This window comes from Truncatella angustata, assembly GCF_020726525.1.
Source record: "Truncatella angustata strain MPI-SDFR-AT-0073 chromosome Unknown BKA67scaffold_12, whole genome shotgun sequence".
Taxonomy (NCBI): Eukaryota; Fungi; Ascomycota; class Sordariomycetes; order Amphisphaeriales; family Sporocadaceae; genus Truncatella; species Truncatella angustata.
Window position 1 is genome coordinate 209,738 of NW_025763392.1, and position 15,123 is coordinate 224,860.

The 15,123-nt window shown below is 51.1% G+C and overlaps 4 protein-coding genes across 4 annotated transcripts; 3 read left to right on the forward strand and 1 right to left on the reverse strand.

Annotated features, from left to right (window-relative positions):
- Window positions 1-1,302: 1,302 nt before the first annotated feature.
- Window positions 1,303-2,331, reverse strand: BKA67DRAFT_595924 (putative alpha/beta hydrolase; the record flags this gene model as incomplete). The annotated part of the gene is made up of 3 exons (XM_046105234.1): window positions 1,303-1,476; window positions 1,564-1,917; window positions 1,969-2,331. 3 exons carry the CDS (start codon window positions 2,329-2,331, stop codon window positions 1,303-1,305), a joined length of 891 nt encoding a protein of 296 aa, XP_045951487.1.
- A 735-nt stretch (window positions 2,332-3,066) lies between these two features.
- Window positions 3,067-4,871, forward strand: BKA67DRAFT_541967 (uncharacterized protein; the record flags this gene model as incomplete). Its single annotated transcript, XM_046101023.1, has 8 exons — window positions 3,067-3,091; window positions 3,154-3,183; window positions 3,288-3,527; window positions 3,672-3,708; window positions 3,791-3,875; window positions 3,909-4,032; window positions 4,192-4,304; window positions 4,605-4,871. 8 exons carry the CDS (start codon window positions 3,067-3,069, stop codon window positions 4,869-4,871), a joined length of 921 nt encoding a protein of 306 aa, XP_045951488.1.
- Window positions 4,872-7,653: 2,782 nt separating this feature from the next.
- BKA67DRAFT_586616 (uncharacterized protein) lies at window positions 7,654-10,837 on the forward strand. Its single transcript, XM_046104267.1, has 2 exons — window positions 7,654-9,498; window positions 9,641-10,837. The coding sequence occupies exons 1-2, from the start codon at window positions 7,881-7,883 to the stop codon at window positions 10,771-10,773; spliced, it is 2,751 nt and encodes a 916-aa protein (XP_045951489.1). The 5' UTR covers window positions 7,654-7,880; the 3' UTR covers window positions 10,774-10,837.
- A 1,189-nt stretch (window positions 10,838-12,026) lies between these two features.
- On the forward strand, window positions 12,027-13,976 carry BKA67DRAFT_487317 (integral peroxisomal membrane peroxin-domain-containing protein; the record flags this gene model as incomplete). Its single annotated transcript, XM_046096935.1, has 3 exons — window positions 12,027-13,304; window positions 13,362-13,605; window positions 13,669-13,976. Coding segments are annotated over 3 exons (1,830 nt in total), but the record flags the coding sequence as incomplete, so codon positions are not given.
- Window positions 13,977-15,123: the final 1,147 nt, after the last annotated feature.

Consider the following 15,123-nt stretch of genomic DNA (forward strand, 5'->3'; position numbering starts at 1 on the left):
TGTCTCGCTGTCTTGTGTTTGTTGTTCAGGTTGGAGGTCTCGTTACCATCACGGGCTGATCAGCCGATCGGGGGTTCGTATAGACACGACTCTAAAAAAGCTATTTACGCTGATCTGATGGGCATAGTTGTAGGTGTATGAGCGCTCCCTGCCAGGGTCTCAGGAGGCTGTGCACGAACCGTGCCGCTCGCATTCGCTGTACAGCCTCGCTCAATCTCAACGTTTGCACACCGACGTCGAGAAGATCAGGCGTTTGATTCGAAAACCTGTTATAATTGAATCTTCCGACATCAAAGTCCAGTTGCCAGCGTGGCAGCCCAGACGGGGGAGCCCTACGCTCCTTTCTCCTTATTCCCTCTCTACCAACCAGGGAATCATTGTCTCCTCTCCAGAAGTCCTCTCCGACCTTTGAACTCTTTGGGTTGGTATCTAAATCTGGCAAGTTTGCCAGTCGGAAGATTGAACAACCAGAATCAATCCCGCCCTGCCTACTGCCTTTTCTTTCCCCTTCCCCCTTTCTCCTTCCAGCACTCGAGATGCTCACCTTCGGATGGGCCTGCGTCTACGCCCTCCTAGCCCTAGCGGCGATCGCGCAGACCCACGCCGTCCTGTCCACGACCGAACAGGCGTCGGGCCGGATCGCCGCGGCCCTGGGCGAGTTGAAGTCATGCGGTGAATCAGCGCAGGCCGTCGTCCCAAAGACGGCCGGTCGGCACCTCCTCGCGTCAACGACGGGGAACAGTCCGAGACGCGCCGCGAGCCTGTTATTACGAAGAGGTTCGTGCTGGTCTGGTCTGCTCAGCTGGCCAACGCGTGGCTGAAGCTGGTCCTCGACTGGGAGAAGCAGGATGGGCTCAGGTGGTGGTATAGGCTGGTCTGGGCGGGGGCGAGCACGGGGCTGGTTGCGGCGCTCTTGGGGCTCGCCGGGTGGGTTCGGGTTCAGCGGAGGAGGGGGGTGGGCCGGAGGACGAGAGGGGTGGTTTAGTCGGTTGTTTTTGGTGGCCTGTATGTATGTTTGGCAGCATTTTTGTATGCTTGGAATGGTGGGGGCTATGAAAAGGGGGAGGGGGGTTGTTCGATGGGTGTTCTTTTGTTCTCGCTTGCGAGTTGCACGTATTTCGACTACAGATGACGCGGTTTACGTCGCAGAGACGCCTTCGGTATGGCAATGCTATAGGTACAGCCTGGTCCGTGATGGCTTGACTTGGAAGCGCTTTTGAGATGATATTGATAGACCAATTCTACAATAACTGTCTATAACTACCCAGCGCCTTTATAGCTAGCTACAATCTGCTCTAGAGTTCAAGAGCTGTTTTCGACTAGAGCTAAAAGGGCCGCATTGGCCTCGGTTGGGTTCGATGCGCTTAGGTAATGAGCTCCTCCCTGGACGACGCCAGTTTTCGCGTTCTTTGATGCTGTGAACAGCTTGATCTGCTCACTGGCGATCTGAGTCGAGTAGACCACGTCATCGGAACCCTGTATATCAGTCAGTTTATGTAAATGGCAGCGCTATCAAGTTGATTCTGAGCTAGTAGTCAGATGAGATAACAGTTAGGAACATACCTGCAGCCAGTGGACGGGACACGTGATATACTCGAGTCGCAATAGCAGACTATCTCGCTCGGCAAGACAGATGGTGGCCATCTTGAGCTTCTTCCTTCCCTCGTCTCCTTTGTACACCTCGCGTAGCGTCTGGGTCCAGAAATCCGTGTTCTCCGCGGTGCCGGCGGCGCCAAAGCCTAGGCCGGTGCATGCGCCGATCCAGTCTTGGTCAGGCACGAAGTCGGGCGTAGGCTCGCTGCTCGTCCACTTTTGCAGGAACGGCTTGAAGAACGGGACAGGATCCCAGCAGCCCTTGGTGCGCGAGTCGGCCGACTCGTTGTCCATGGACGTACCCAACAGCAGGAGGCCTTGGATCTGTCAAGAGGTCAGCAGGGTGATGTGGATCTTCGCTGGGGCGACACGAACTCTCCCGGGGGCAAGCAAGGCGAGCCGGGCCACCATCCACCCGCCTTGGCTGGTGCCCAGCGCGAAGAACTTGTCGATGCCCAGCTTGTCCAGGACCAGCAGAGCCATCCTGGCCGTGTCCCAGTAGGTGAAGTGCTCCGAGGCACAAGTCGTCGCGCCGTGGCCCAGGGGCTCGATGGCCAGAAGATTCATGGCCTTCGTCAGCTGTTCGCTCTCAAATTGAGGTCGGAACAGCGCCGACGTCATGCACATCGAGTTCATGAGGACGCATGTTGGCTTTGAGGGGTCGTAGGCATCGTTGGCTAGCGCATATCCGGCACGGATGCCGAGATACGGCACTTCGACGGTCTTGGTGGCCGGCATCTTTCCGCTCAGATCTGCAGCTCAATGCGAATATGTGGAAGATGGCAGAACTCTAGTTTTTAAGTCAGAGTGCTCCTGTGATGTTGTCGCGAGGGTCGTATGCTGTGGTAGTAGTATTAATAACCTATCTCAATACGTAACATATGAGCTAGTATGCTGATCAGGTATCCACTTGCGGAGAACTTGCCATAATAGTAAGACGCGCCGCGGGGCGTAGGGCTTAGGTGGTCGATGCCAGTAATACGTTGTTGAGAAGGGGGAAGGTATATGTGTATTATCACTCTAGATAGCATGCTGTGATGTAATATGCTGCAAAGTTTGACTGGGCGAATCACAGTGAAGATTATACAGCAGTTATGAATATTGAATGAAAAAGACGAGCGACCAACAGGTTCATTGGGTCACGAATCAACTCTTTCATTTCGAATTGGAGTCCTCAAGCACCAGCAACTTTCATTGTGGTAATACCAGTGCTGGTTGAGTTCGCGAGCGTGCATCGTGGACATATTCAACGTGTGAAATGTTTCCACGCCGCGAGAGGCGGCACGAGCTTAATAACCTTGAACAGCTGGAGAAGGCTAAAAGCACTGGCTCTCTGATGAGTTGCCCACGTCAGCTTTGCTGTCTCATGTCCTTGTCACTGGTTTCTAAAAGCAGATTGAGCTGACCGGCGGCAGAATTCGAAAAACGAGGGTTAGATAGGAAAATTAGTGAAGCTGCATTATAAAGCCTGATATGAATTTTGATGGCTGGGAGAAATGTAAGTATTTGCTCCCATATCTGTAGTTAGTACTGGAACGGTAATACCTCAAAATCGTGTAGTAATTGAGAAGGAGATTGCTTTACTGCCCTGTTAGTATGAGGCTCCTAACCTCAAAATCTTTTATTGAAGATATATCTTGTATATCAACCAAGCTATCTAGTTTACCTTAAAACATATCAAACCCGTTTTACAGTCTCAGTATCAGAAACACGCTTAGTTGCAATGATTCAATATTGGGACGCGGCTTGTACCTCCGTGTACACCTGTATCAGGAGCTTACTTGGCGGGCTATCCGAGATGAGGCCTAATATTCCATCTGCTGTGGGTGTTCGTCCAGAGAGGCCATACAGCCCTGGACACTATTACTTTAACAGCGGTGTACTGTCTCTTTTAATATCATACTGGTGGCTTCCTATTCGAATTCTGCACCAAGGTCAGTAAATTTTGATCCATTTGATATGTAATAAGTGCACAGCTACTAGGGAAAAAAAAGTAATCCGAGGTATTTACAGTCAGTGAGGAGCAGCGGGTGTCTGAAAACTGCCTTTGGACCAACTCTACCTTCCATCCTGGGCAGGTACGCCTTTCGCAGTGGCACCCATGCGTCACTCACTGTGAGTTAGAGCACACATTCCATTGTCTTTTGAAATTGGTAATCAAACAGCCTCTATAACTGTTACCAAGTTCTTAATGCAGTATGGCAACAGAATTGATTATCAATACGGAGAAGGGCGACGTAGCCGTATACGCGGGCAGCGGAGATCAGTCGAAAGCTTTCCACGTAGGTTCCGATGCGCTCTGCCGGGCCCCCTAGTCGTTCAAGCAGATGATCCGAGGTCCATTGGCAGAAAAGAAGCGGGATAACCATGGCAGAACGATCATCAACTTGCCCGATCACGATCCTGCCGCCATGGATGCACTTCTTGCCATCGCACATGGTATGTTTGATTGTATGTCTGGTGAGCGTTTCAGTGCCTACCACCACAAGATTATCTACGATGTCGTTTCTTTGACAAGATGTTACAGAATGACTTCGCTTCCGTAGCCTTTTGCTGTCGAATGGGTTCTCGCTAGGCGTGATTATGCTCGATCGTTAGCTCGGGACTGTACCGCTGGGGATGATGACTTGTGCTGGGAACGATTCCTGTTCATCGCATGGGAGTTGGGCGATGCAGGATGGGCCAAAGAACTCATTATGATGCTTGCCATGGTTAGCGGATTGGACACCGAAGGAAACCTGAATGACTCCGGGGGGGGGGGGGGGAAGGATTGTCCATGGTTTCAAGTTGTCAATCAGCATCCGGACTGCCCTGCTATCGGTGGGTGTCCCAGCATTGACTCAACCTTTGTGTTGCTGACCGAGACAACAGATCTCATTCAAATGACTCGGCTCAATCCTTTGCGATCTATATTCCAACGTCTACATGAAAGCCTTTCACGGCTTTCTTTCCGGTTCCTGTGCCATTGCAAAAGGCCTTCGTAGAGATGACCTTTTTTCTGCACTATGCAGTCTGACACGTCCAAACCGCTATATTTCCTCCAATTCGACTCCATAACTGGCATCGACACACAAGATGATTGCAACACATATCGTAAAGGTCAATTTGAAGAACAGTTTTGGAATCGCGGCTGGACATCAATCCCAACAACAGAGGAGTGGCGCGGTGACCCAATAACTTTGTTGCTCGAGCTGAGCGCATTCGTTCCTAAGCCAATCAAATCGCACAAGGGGTTATGCGGAAAAAAAACTCGCAATGATTTCGAACTGGAGATGTGACATGAGTTGAGCATTGTCGAGGTCATGCTGAGCGAGGCTAAAACCTCAGACCTGGACATGTAGGCCAAGGTATTGAATCTTGAAACCTCGTACATTTGGGGGAGAGGTCAAAGGAAGTTCACGGACGAACACGTATTGGGGGAAGAGATTTGGTCGTAATCTGCTCTCCAGTCCACCAACCTTAACCAAGAAGTAGTGAGTGTTTCATCATCAATAATTGGCACCATAGCTCGGCAGGTCGTGTTATGTGCTCACTGAGTAAACTTCTTTCATGCCGAGTTTCGGGCGAGCCGAAGCAATACGAACACCAGTGCAAGCGTGTACAGATCTGGTACCAACTGCCAAATGGTGTGACGAAGGTCACACGATATCGTATACAGCTTCTGGGAGAAAGCCGGCACCTCGGAGTGACCATGATTGAGCCGCAAAAGCCCTTAAAAGTCTCGGTTACGTACATCAAATAATCCATTGACTGTATCACACATGCACTAGTACGTCGCGACTTGAGACTCGACTTTCTCGAATGTCGAAAATCTGCATAACAATAGTCAGAACGACATCCGATTGCCAAAAGTAGATTTACACGCAGCATGTTTGCATTTTGAGCACACAATTCTCCAAACTTGACGTTGCGCCGCGTAACGCTTGAGAAAGTTATGGCTGCGAATGCCGGACAGATATCAAGTCAATGACATGGAGAGCTGCTGGAATGGATTACGGTAGTTCTTGGTTCTGGCTTTCCGGGACAGAAAATACCTGCCCTGTGTGACTGTGACTAGAACTTGTGTATGCTTTTCTAAACGAATTGCTTGCATGGCCAGTCTATTGGCGGTCGTATCTTACTGGGGCGTGAAGTGACGAATTGTAATATAAAATCTCGCTATCAAGAAAAACGGACCCAAATCGAACTTGTGCGTCCGACAGCAAGTGAATGGTCGTTATACCTGTGCATCAACTGTTGAATATATCATCAATGAGTTTGGTAGAGAGACATTCGAAAACAACGATTTACGTTGCATCTCGTCAATAAAAGGCAGAAAATGGCGACGACCGATGCAGTCGCATCTGAGTAGCCAAAATGTCTTATACTGGTACTGCCAGACTCACGACAACCCGAATGAGAGCAAGCTTCTTGTAACGCCTATGCTCCGTAGATGTGGACTGGGAAGGTCAAAATCCCCGGTGGCATCGTACAGACCTCAAAAACCCCAATGTCTGAACCAATAATTTGCAAAATAACGTCTTGATGTGTACCATGATGATGCATGCGTGCGATAGGCGCAATCAAGGGAGAGAAGGCAAAGAGTTTGGCGACATATATGAAGTGCGGACTTGCCAGATATTCAAGACGACGGCAGTATGCTGAATTCGTCTTATATATTGCCAAAGAAGCACATACGACTGTTAGCCAAGCCGGAAACCCACATGTTCGGATAGTAACACAACCAAGACCCGAAAATACCAGACCGGATGCCGTGGTGACCCAAGACACACAACTAAGTTTGAATTTCAGACCGAGCTTCGAGCTTGCTGCAACCTCGTACCAGGTATTGCCTACGTCAGCATGGCATCCCTAAGCCCGGCTCAACTGACCTTGGCAGCCTACCAATCTCAACCACCATAGGCCACGATGTGTCGCAACGTAAAGCTGCAATCTGTATGCCCAACGTGCAATACATGCTTCTCACAAAGCACCAGCAGTCAGATGTGTGGCGAGGCGCGTCGCAAGGGCCTCGGCTTCGGCCGGTGCACAACGGGCAGCCGGCAGGAGGAGAAGGAGTTTCGCGGCGAGGAATGCCAAGGCTGTGCTCAAGCCACAGAAAGTCGGTTGAACGAGCTAGACATGGACGATTTTAAGGGTAGGAGCCTGCACTTGAGAAGAAAGAAACGGAAAACACGAGTCGAACAACTGTTTATGACGATGACGACGGCGACGACGGCAACAACAGTGACGATAGGATGTCCTATGGCTGGTAAATTGAGGTTTAGCCTGTCGGAAAGAACCTGCAATTTCTTATAGTCCCTAAGCCGTGACGTTTCTTGTTGTAAGCTCATTAGGGGGATCTTCGTTGCATGAGATTTGCAAGTTCAACTGCGTAGAGAACGTGGCCAATGAGTTGCTGTAAGCAATATGCAGCCGCATACAAAGCCGCCGTGTGATGCTGCTGCGCCGAGTAGTCAGATGATAAAGTGAGGATGTATTGGTGTCGACAACTTGCGGTGATTAAGCTTTGCAGCCAGGAAAGCGGGAAGTAAGCTTAACAGCAAGACTATCGGCGTCAGAGCTTGGCATCACAGGTAGGTAGCAAAAGCAATGCGACCCAGACTAGAGTGAGCCTGTGAAGAAGAAAGGGAGAAGGAAAGGAGTTAACAAGAAAGTTGCTTTTATCGAGCTGCAGGGTCAACAATGCATCCCCCCTGCAAGGAGGTCTACTTGCTATGGTACAGATTCGCCGATGCTCTGTTGCCTTGCCTCGCCTTGCCTTGCCGAACCCGTGGAGAACGAGATTGGCGTGGCCCTGACTTGCAAACCATCATGATTCGCAATAAGAATAAGAAACTGCTGGAATTCAGTCAGGTCATCTTGGAGTTGGTACGTGATATCCCACTAACTGAGTCTAGTTATAGTTGTTTATACATGTGTGCAAGCGTGCTCCAAGTTGCATGGCGCTAATCGAGACTAGTCTAGTCGGAGCAAGGGACGTGTGGTGACAGGTGCGCTACAGAGTAGTACCACAGGAAAAGTTGAAAGCCCCCGTCACATTCGGTTCACACTTATCGCCGAGAACTACTGTTGGGGGTCATTCTCGGAGCTGCACGCCCAACTCAAAAACATTCACTCACTACATATATAACGTTCATGTTAGCGCACTAATGGAATGATATAGCTACTGTGCCCAAGCTCAGTCGGTGAGGAGATTACATGTACGCTCCTGTGTCAGTTGAGTTGCACACGCCGTGACGCGAATTCAGTCTTGGCCCGTCACTTTTACCGACTACAATCAAACAATGCCCACTAACTACTGCCAAACCCCCACTATGGAAGCAGCTGTGCAGCAGGCCGAGGAGCTGAAAGACCTTCGCGAGACACGCAGGCTCGAAGAGGATGCTATTCGCCGGCGATACATGTCTTTGATCAAAGCCACAAGAGACGTATCGGAGTACATCAAACTCAACGACGAAAAGGTCACTAGAATAGAGGCACTGGCCTCCAGATACAAAGGATTGGAGGCCGACCTGGCCGAAAGCCATAAACGAGCTAATGATCTAACCGCGCTACATCATCAGCAAGTCTCGAGTTCGCCGGCACCTGCACCCACCTCATTCAGCCATGACAATAACACAGATCAAGGTCCAAGGAACGAGGAAACCGAGGAACAGGCAAGTCTCAGGGACATACCAGCTAGCCAATCGCGGCCATCCACAGAGGTACGACGAGAAATCTCCCGTAGTCAGCATCAATTAATTCTCAGGATCCAGAGCATTCACGGCCACCAGAAGCGAAAAGCATCGTTTGAAGTTTCAAAGGACGTCAAACGGTCCCGGCCTGACTGTTTGGCAGATACTCACGGGACTGCCGTTACTGACCCAGCAGCATCCACTGCAGCACCACAACCCAGCCAGCAACAAGCCCCGTCCACAGCACAAGAAATCTCCTATGCTGAAGTACGCCGGCGTGCTACCGAAGATGGACATTGGGACTCCATCATGGAATATCCTCCTCGCGGAAAGGCTTGGTACATCCTTTACTGTCAAGATCACCATGTGCACTTTAAGCAATCTGCCATCCGTGCTGCGGCCAAACATCTCAACTCGTCGGCCCACAACTTCCCCAACCGGAACAGTTTGCCTGCCATAGCGGCACTTGGGTTTCGCATCCCTGACTGTACGCCTGAACTAGCCTCAAAATACAATAGAGATGTCGAGACTGCATATAAATGTGGATACGAGCCAGCCAATGCCACCAAGTACTCTGGAAAGAAAGTCAAGTATCCTTTCGAGGGACAAGGGGATCACCCTGATCAACACGATTCAACACGGCCAGAACCAAGACTGATACCAAAGGCAAACAATGGCTCGTCATCTGGCCTTGCATTGGAGCCGGCGCCAACCCAGCACTTGGTCGCCAATCCAAAGACTTTCCACATATACTACTCCGAGTTTCCGGAAGACGTGGACGGCGAAAGAATCATCACCTACTGGCCGGTCATCATTCTAGGCTGGGATGACCTCAGACCGGGCAAAATCCCAAATGATACATCCAACATAAACATACAGTGGAATACCTTGCACGAAACCGGCCTGCTCAGAGACGAGAACAAGCCTCCCAGATGCTATGAATATGGTGATCAAGGAATCCTTGGATGGGCGGCTGGCTACGACGATAGTAGCAGCGCGATAAAACTCAGAAATCGAAAGTTTCCAGTCATGTATTTCGACGACTTCAGGTCCTTTGGCTGGGTATCTGCAACGTGGCTGTCCAAGTTCGGCTTAGAGAGGAGAGGGCCGCCAAAAAGGCGAGGATATTCAGAAATAGCTTTCCATGAAGCACGGGAGTTTGTTGCTAAAAGGGAAGGGTTTGCCGACTGGGGCGAAAGAGAGCGAGCAAGGAAGAATGGGACTTTAGGTGAGACCATCCGCTCTTATTCTGAAATTCTTTTCTTGCTGCGGTCATGCTAGTCTCGGTTCTATCCTATTTCGTCCCATAACCCTCTTTCGGTTTACCCCATACCTCGGAACCCCTTTGCTTTGCTAATAGTCTTGTGCAGCTCGCTGGACGCCTCGTGTTGAGCAACCGTCTTCCCGCGCAGACTCGAGGACTAACACCACAAACCCTACTCGAAGCTCCGACAAAGACAAGTCAGGCTCGCTGGAGCCAGTGTGTTCTGATGACGAGCTCCGGGCACTGAAGGAGAACGCAGTAGAAATACCTGGAGACGACGATTACAAGGATTTGGACGACGATGACCCTGGCGAGGATGGCGAGGATACTGATACTGATGCTGATATTGATGCGGACGTGATGCCGAACCTTGAGAAAACAGAGTGGCCCTCAAATCACAGCGCACAAAGCGAGGATAGGGCAAGCTCGGTGCCAGAGGACCTCCATGTTACTCGCCCGTCACCTCGAGAACCAACGATACCTCCAATGCCGCCTAAAACAAACGAGCAGACGCTCGAACCTCGAGCCCCCACGCCAGTGACGGCCATCGGCCCGACGCGCAAATTCACTGCAAAACGGACAGGAATGTCTCAATTTAGGGCATCGCTACCGCCTCGGCCAATAAAGTCGGCTAGCGCTCTTCCGCCACTTGAGTCTATAGCATCGCTACCGCCGCGTCCATTGGCACCGGTTGCGGGTCCCTCGCCTCTTGAATTGCTAAAGCAACCGACTGCACAGGCGTCGATCAGTGACAAGAACCCGACAGCTGAAGAATCGGGTCAGCCTATTATCACACGCGTAACTCATACAATCAATCTGCCACGGACTGCAGCGACTACTCCACCAGTAGCTTCTAATGAACTCACAGGCCCGCACCGCTTCGAGGTATGCGAGTATGATAGTGATGGGTACCACTGGAAAAGATCAAGTTGTACAGAAAACGGGATCAGACTTTTTCAAGTGGAGGACGGAAAAGGACTGCAGTCTTCGCCTGGATGTCCGGTGAATGTCAGGATCGATGCGGCCGAATGGGGAGCGCTTAGCAACAAGTCCATAACCGGAAATTGTATAGTCACAATTACCCGCACAGATGGCACTAAATCAATCAAGATGATATTCGATCGTAAGGATGGGGATGATACGGTCAAAAGAGGACGACAGCAGGCCAGAGACTTTGTAAGCTGGCTACGGGGCGAGCGGAAGAAGTTGAATTTGACGCTCGACGCTTCCTTGGGTTGACGGGATGCTTTTCAAGGAACTTTGGGAATGGTCCTACCGTTGGCAACATTGGGGGGGGGGGGGGTTTGGCGCATTGTTGTCCGTTATTAATGCCTAAATTAGTGTGTTCGTGTGCTCAGCGGTTCAAATCGAACCGCAATAGGATTGTGGTGTCGTTTTTCGACATTTTAAAAGTGCTTTTAGTCAAACATGTGATCTGAACCTAGAATAATCTCGAATGCTATTGTACTGTGAGTAGCAGCTCGTACCATGGCAGTGTCATTCCCCATGAGCGTTATTCCCCATGTTAACGGCTACCGGTATGTGTTCCTGCGGGCAGTGCCTCTACGGATTATAGTTTTGATTACAGTTCAGGAAAAGCCGCGTTACCTATGTGGTTTTGGCTTTTGGAATTGTTCTTGCTTCGTGAGGCATGTGAAAGGCGCCGAGGCGCGCTCGGCGGCGATAGCGTCGGCAACGCAGCGCTTCAAGCTCCCCGCCTGGCTGGCTAAGCTTAGCTGGTTGTAAGGCTAGGTTAGACTGATAACCTCAACGTCCGGCTGACAGATGTTCTCATTCCAGCAGAACACATGACGCAGGCCTGTTCTCCTCCTCGCTCATATCTCTTGTTATTGTTGTTGCTGTTTTCGTAGAAGCGCAAGAGATCTCACAACTGCAGCGACTTTTGCTCATCTATCAAGCTGTTCTGCCCACAAAACCCTCGGCCCAGCTCGCCCCATCGATGACGTCGCGACACGGGATTACGGTAGGGTTAGAGCACTGAGTGGGCTGTACGGCAGCTGAATGATTATCGGGCTTTCTTGATGGCTGCGCTGGTGAGCATGCTTTCACAATTTCCGTCACTTATCGCCGTTATCATCTCGTCCTGTATCGCGTTTCCCCCCTCTCCTTCTACGGGCCCGCGCAGACTCCAGATCGGCTCAGGAGCTCTCATGTGACAGTATAGCGGCTCTGGCTCTGGCTCTAGCTCTAGGCACACCAGTCCGTTGGCCGCAAGCTCCAATCCAGCCAGTCGCAGCGCCAGCCAATGACGATGATCTCACGTTGACGTTTTCACCATTCCTCCAATGTGGCATCTCGCATCATGAACTTCTGTCGCTAAACTCATCAAACTACAGGACACGCCCTGGCTGACCCAGATGTCGACCCCGAGATCCGCGCCCCGCGGCGCCAGCAATGGCGATTTTGACGGCGCGGGCAGCAGCACGCCCTCGTTCGATAATGCAAACAGCCCTTACGGTGCCACGCCTCAGCCGACATATGCCGCTTTCTCATCTTCCAACCTGAGTGCGACCGCTGCCAATGCGGCGAAGCGGCGCTCCACCATCTTGGTCCACCAGAAGTCGCCGCTCCTGCTTGCGACGCCTCCGCAGGTCACGAGGGCACTGGCCTATAGCCACCCGTTCCTGCTGCCACTGAACAAGCTGGTTGGGCTGCTGAGCTGGACCTCCGGCGACCCATGGGAGAGCTTCCTGCTGCTCGCCGTCTTCTGGGCCGTTGTACAATATGGCGACGTCGTCCTTCGATGGGCGGGGCCCATCATCACCGTGCTGGGCATAATAGCCGGCATGTACGGCCGGCGATATAGCCCCTTGAGCAGCAGCGGGTGGGCCGAGCACCCGAGTTGGACTGCTGGGAGTAACACCTCCAAGAAAGGCAAGGAGTCCAACAGCAATGCCGGGGGAGGGAACACGGCATCACATCAGAGAAACACGAGCGAGGTTACGAGTACGAGGCACCAAAAGACACTAGACGAGATCGTAGAAACACTGAAAGTGCTAACCACGAGGTGCAACATCTTGCTGGAGCCCTTGCTGGAGATGACAGACTTTCTGAGCACGCAGCGCACCGCTACGAGCGCGACTACGAGGCCTGCTCTGACAACTCTGTTCGTGCGGATCTTGGCAATCACACCATTTTGGGTTGCCCTTACCCTGCCCCCCTGGAGGATCATCACTACAAAAAGGGTGGTGATGGTGTTCGGAACGCTGATTTTGACATGGCATTCGAGGATATCCCGGGTCACGCGCACACTTTTATGGCGGAGCGCTGCTGTGAGAAGGGCCGCGCGGTTCATTACAGGACTTGAATTCGAAGGGCCAAGGAAGCCGGCGACAAAGGGCACGGCAAAAGACAAATCACCGCCAGCTCCAGACAAGAAGGCCGAGTTGCAGAAATCACAGTCACATTCTGCACTCACGGCGGCTTTGAAGCGACACGGGTCTTCCTTTTCTGGAAAGGAGACGGGTGTCAGATTTACATTTATTATTTACGAGAACCAGAGGCGTTGGGTCGGCTTGGGTTGGACGAATAGTCTGTTTGCGTACGAAAGGAACGCGTGGACGGATGAGCATAATAATGCCGTGCCCCCGAAGGATCAGTTTGAACTTCCAGAAGTCGACGATGGAGTTGCGAAGTGGCGATGGGTCAAGGGAAGCAAGTGGCGGGTTGATGGCCTCGGCGATGTCCAGGATGACAGCGAGTATGACGGCGAGGCCGGGAAGAACGGGTGGATTTACTACGACAACAAGGTTCGTTATCGTCATTGGCAAGAATGTCAACATGAAATCGGCTAACATCAAACACAGTGGAATACTGGCCGTCGTGGTGCCGACGGCTGGGGCAAATGGACCCGACGTCGGAAGTGGTATCGTGATGCCGAGCTGGTTGAGGTAGATGCGAATGAACAACACGATCAGAGCCAAGGAGCAAACCGTGGGGCCGACCTATCCACGTCCCCTCCACCGCCAAAACTCCCTCCGCGTACCGATACCTCGGCGCCCAAACTCCCTCCACGTACTGATGCTTCAGCTCGACACGCCGCAGAAACCAGTGCTTCCCTTTCATCATCACTCCCAGACTCCACAAAGTCAACTAACTCGGATTCTTTCCAAGACGAAGATGCAGATAGCGTCTCCGTCCTCTCGACCTCCTCCAAATCAAATGGTAGGTGGAGGTTCCCTGGCACAGGCGGCGGCAACAGCGCCCCTTCGAAACCCCCACCTATCCCTAGGAGGAAAACGGGCGAGTCGGTCACAGGAGGCAATGAGAAGCGGAAGAGTAGGAGGCTAAGCGAAACGGGCAGTATCAAGAAGGATAACGAGGGCAATTTAACACCAGCGCTTGAGTTGGAGATACAGGGAAGCAGGAGAGATCAGAATAGTTGGGGCATTGGCGATGATGTGGCCATGGGGCTTGATTAGGGATGAGAGCTTCCATAGTCATACATCACTACTTCGAAATAGCAATATCATTCCTACCTTGATCATGCCTCGGGGCACTGATACACAATGCATATGGTAGTCGTTAGAACCTACCGAACTCACTACGACCCGTGGGAACGACGTTGAATCATTTTGAATGTCTCTACTTACGCCTTGGCCTACCGAGTGAAGAATAAGATCACTGAGCAAGTAGTGCACAAAGGAGTTCACAAAGGCTTGGCTAGCTATTCATGCTCCTTACTCAAATATTATGGAACAAGTCGAGCTTGACACCTCCCGACTTGCAGAAAGATTTTACTCTGGCACCACCTCCAAAACGGAGACTGTAAAATGCCGAATGACGCCGAAGAAGCATATTATGCTGTGAGCCAGATGCTCCACACAGCCAGCCTTAAGGCCAATTGATTAGTCCCCAGAATAGATGAACACGAGTTCATGACTAAATCAGCGAGAGTAGAGTTATGACAATGTCGCCTTCGTGTCTCATCAAAACCGCCATAGATTTTCATTATGCCTGTTAGCACTGTAAAAGAGTCACAAATAATCATCTGGGTCAGAATCTTTGCGAGTTCGTCGATTGGGTGCTTGAACAGACGTGTCGGCGCTCCAAGTTTGGATTGACTGAGGCCGCTGCGTATATTCGAGGAAGCGCATTTGAACATGGTGCTATATTAAAAGACTTACTCTGGAAGTTTTGACAATACTACAACTGGAACCATAAATTGGAAAGTTTCATGAAGAATGGGTTTCATTAAGGTGGTAATACATCCTGATGGCTTGAAGATAGGTCAGAGAAAAATATCAATGGCTCATAAGCCCGCAGTCCGTATAGCTTATATGAACTGTGCCATAAGCCCCCCCAAACAATGTTGTTGCAAAATATATGTCCCTTATGGACAGGTCAGACAACTTCAGCTAAGCAAAATAGACATCGCGAGCGACTTGGACTTCTACCGAGCATAGGAATAAGAGCGAGCGTGATTACTAAAGTGATTCAAGATAACCATACTGCGCATAAGGAGGAATATCTTTTGACCCTCGGTCATCCAACCTCCTTGGCCACCATACTGGAGGTACGTAGGTGCCTCTCGTTTGAGTTTCAATTCCACACCCCAAATCTTGACTT

Coding starts and splice junctions, on each gene's coding strand:
- BKA67DRAFT_586616 (XM_046104267.1), top strand. CDS start 7,881: ATGCCCACTAACTACTGCCAAACCCCCACTATGGAAGCAGCTGTGCAG. Junction 9,499..9,640: donor AAGGAAGAATGGGACTTTAG/GTGAGACCATCC, acceptor AGTCTTGTGCAG/CTCGCTGGACGCCTCGTGTT.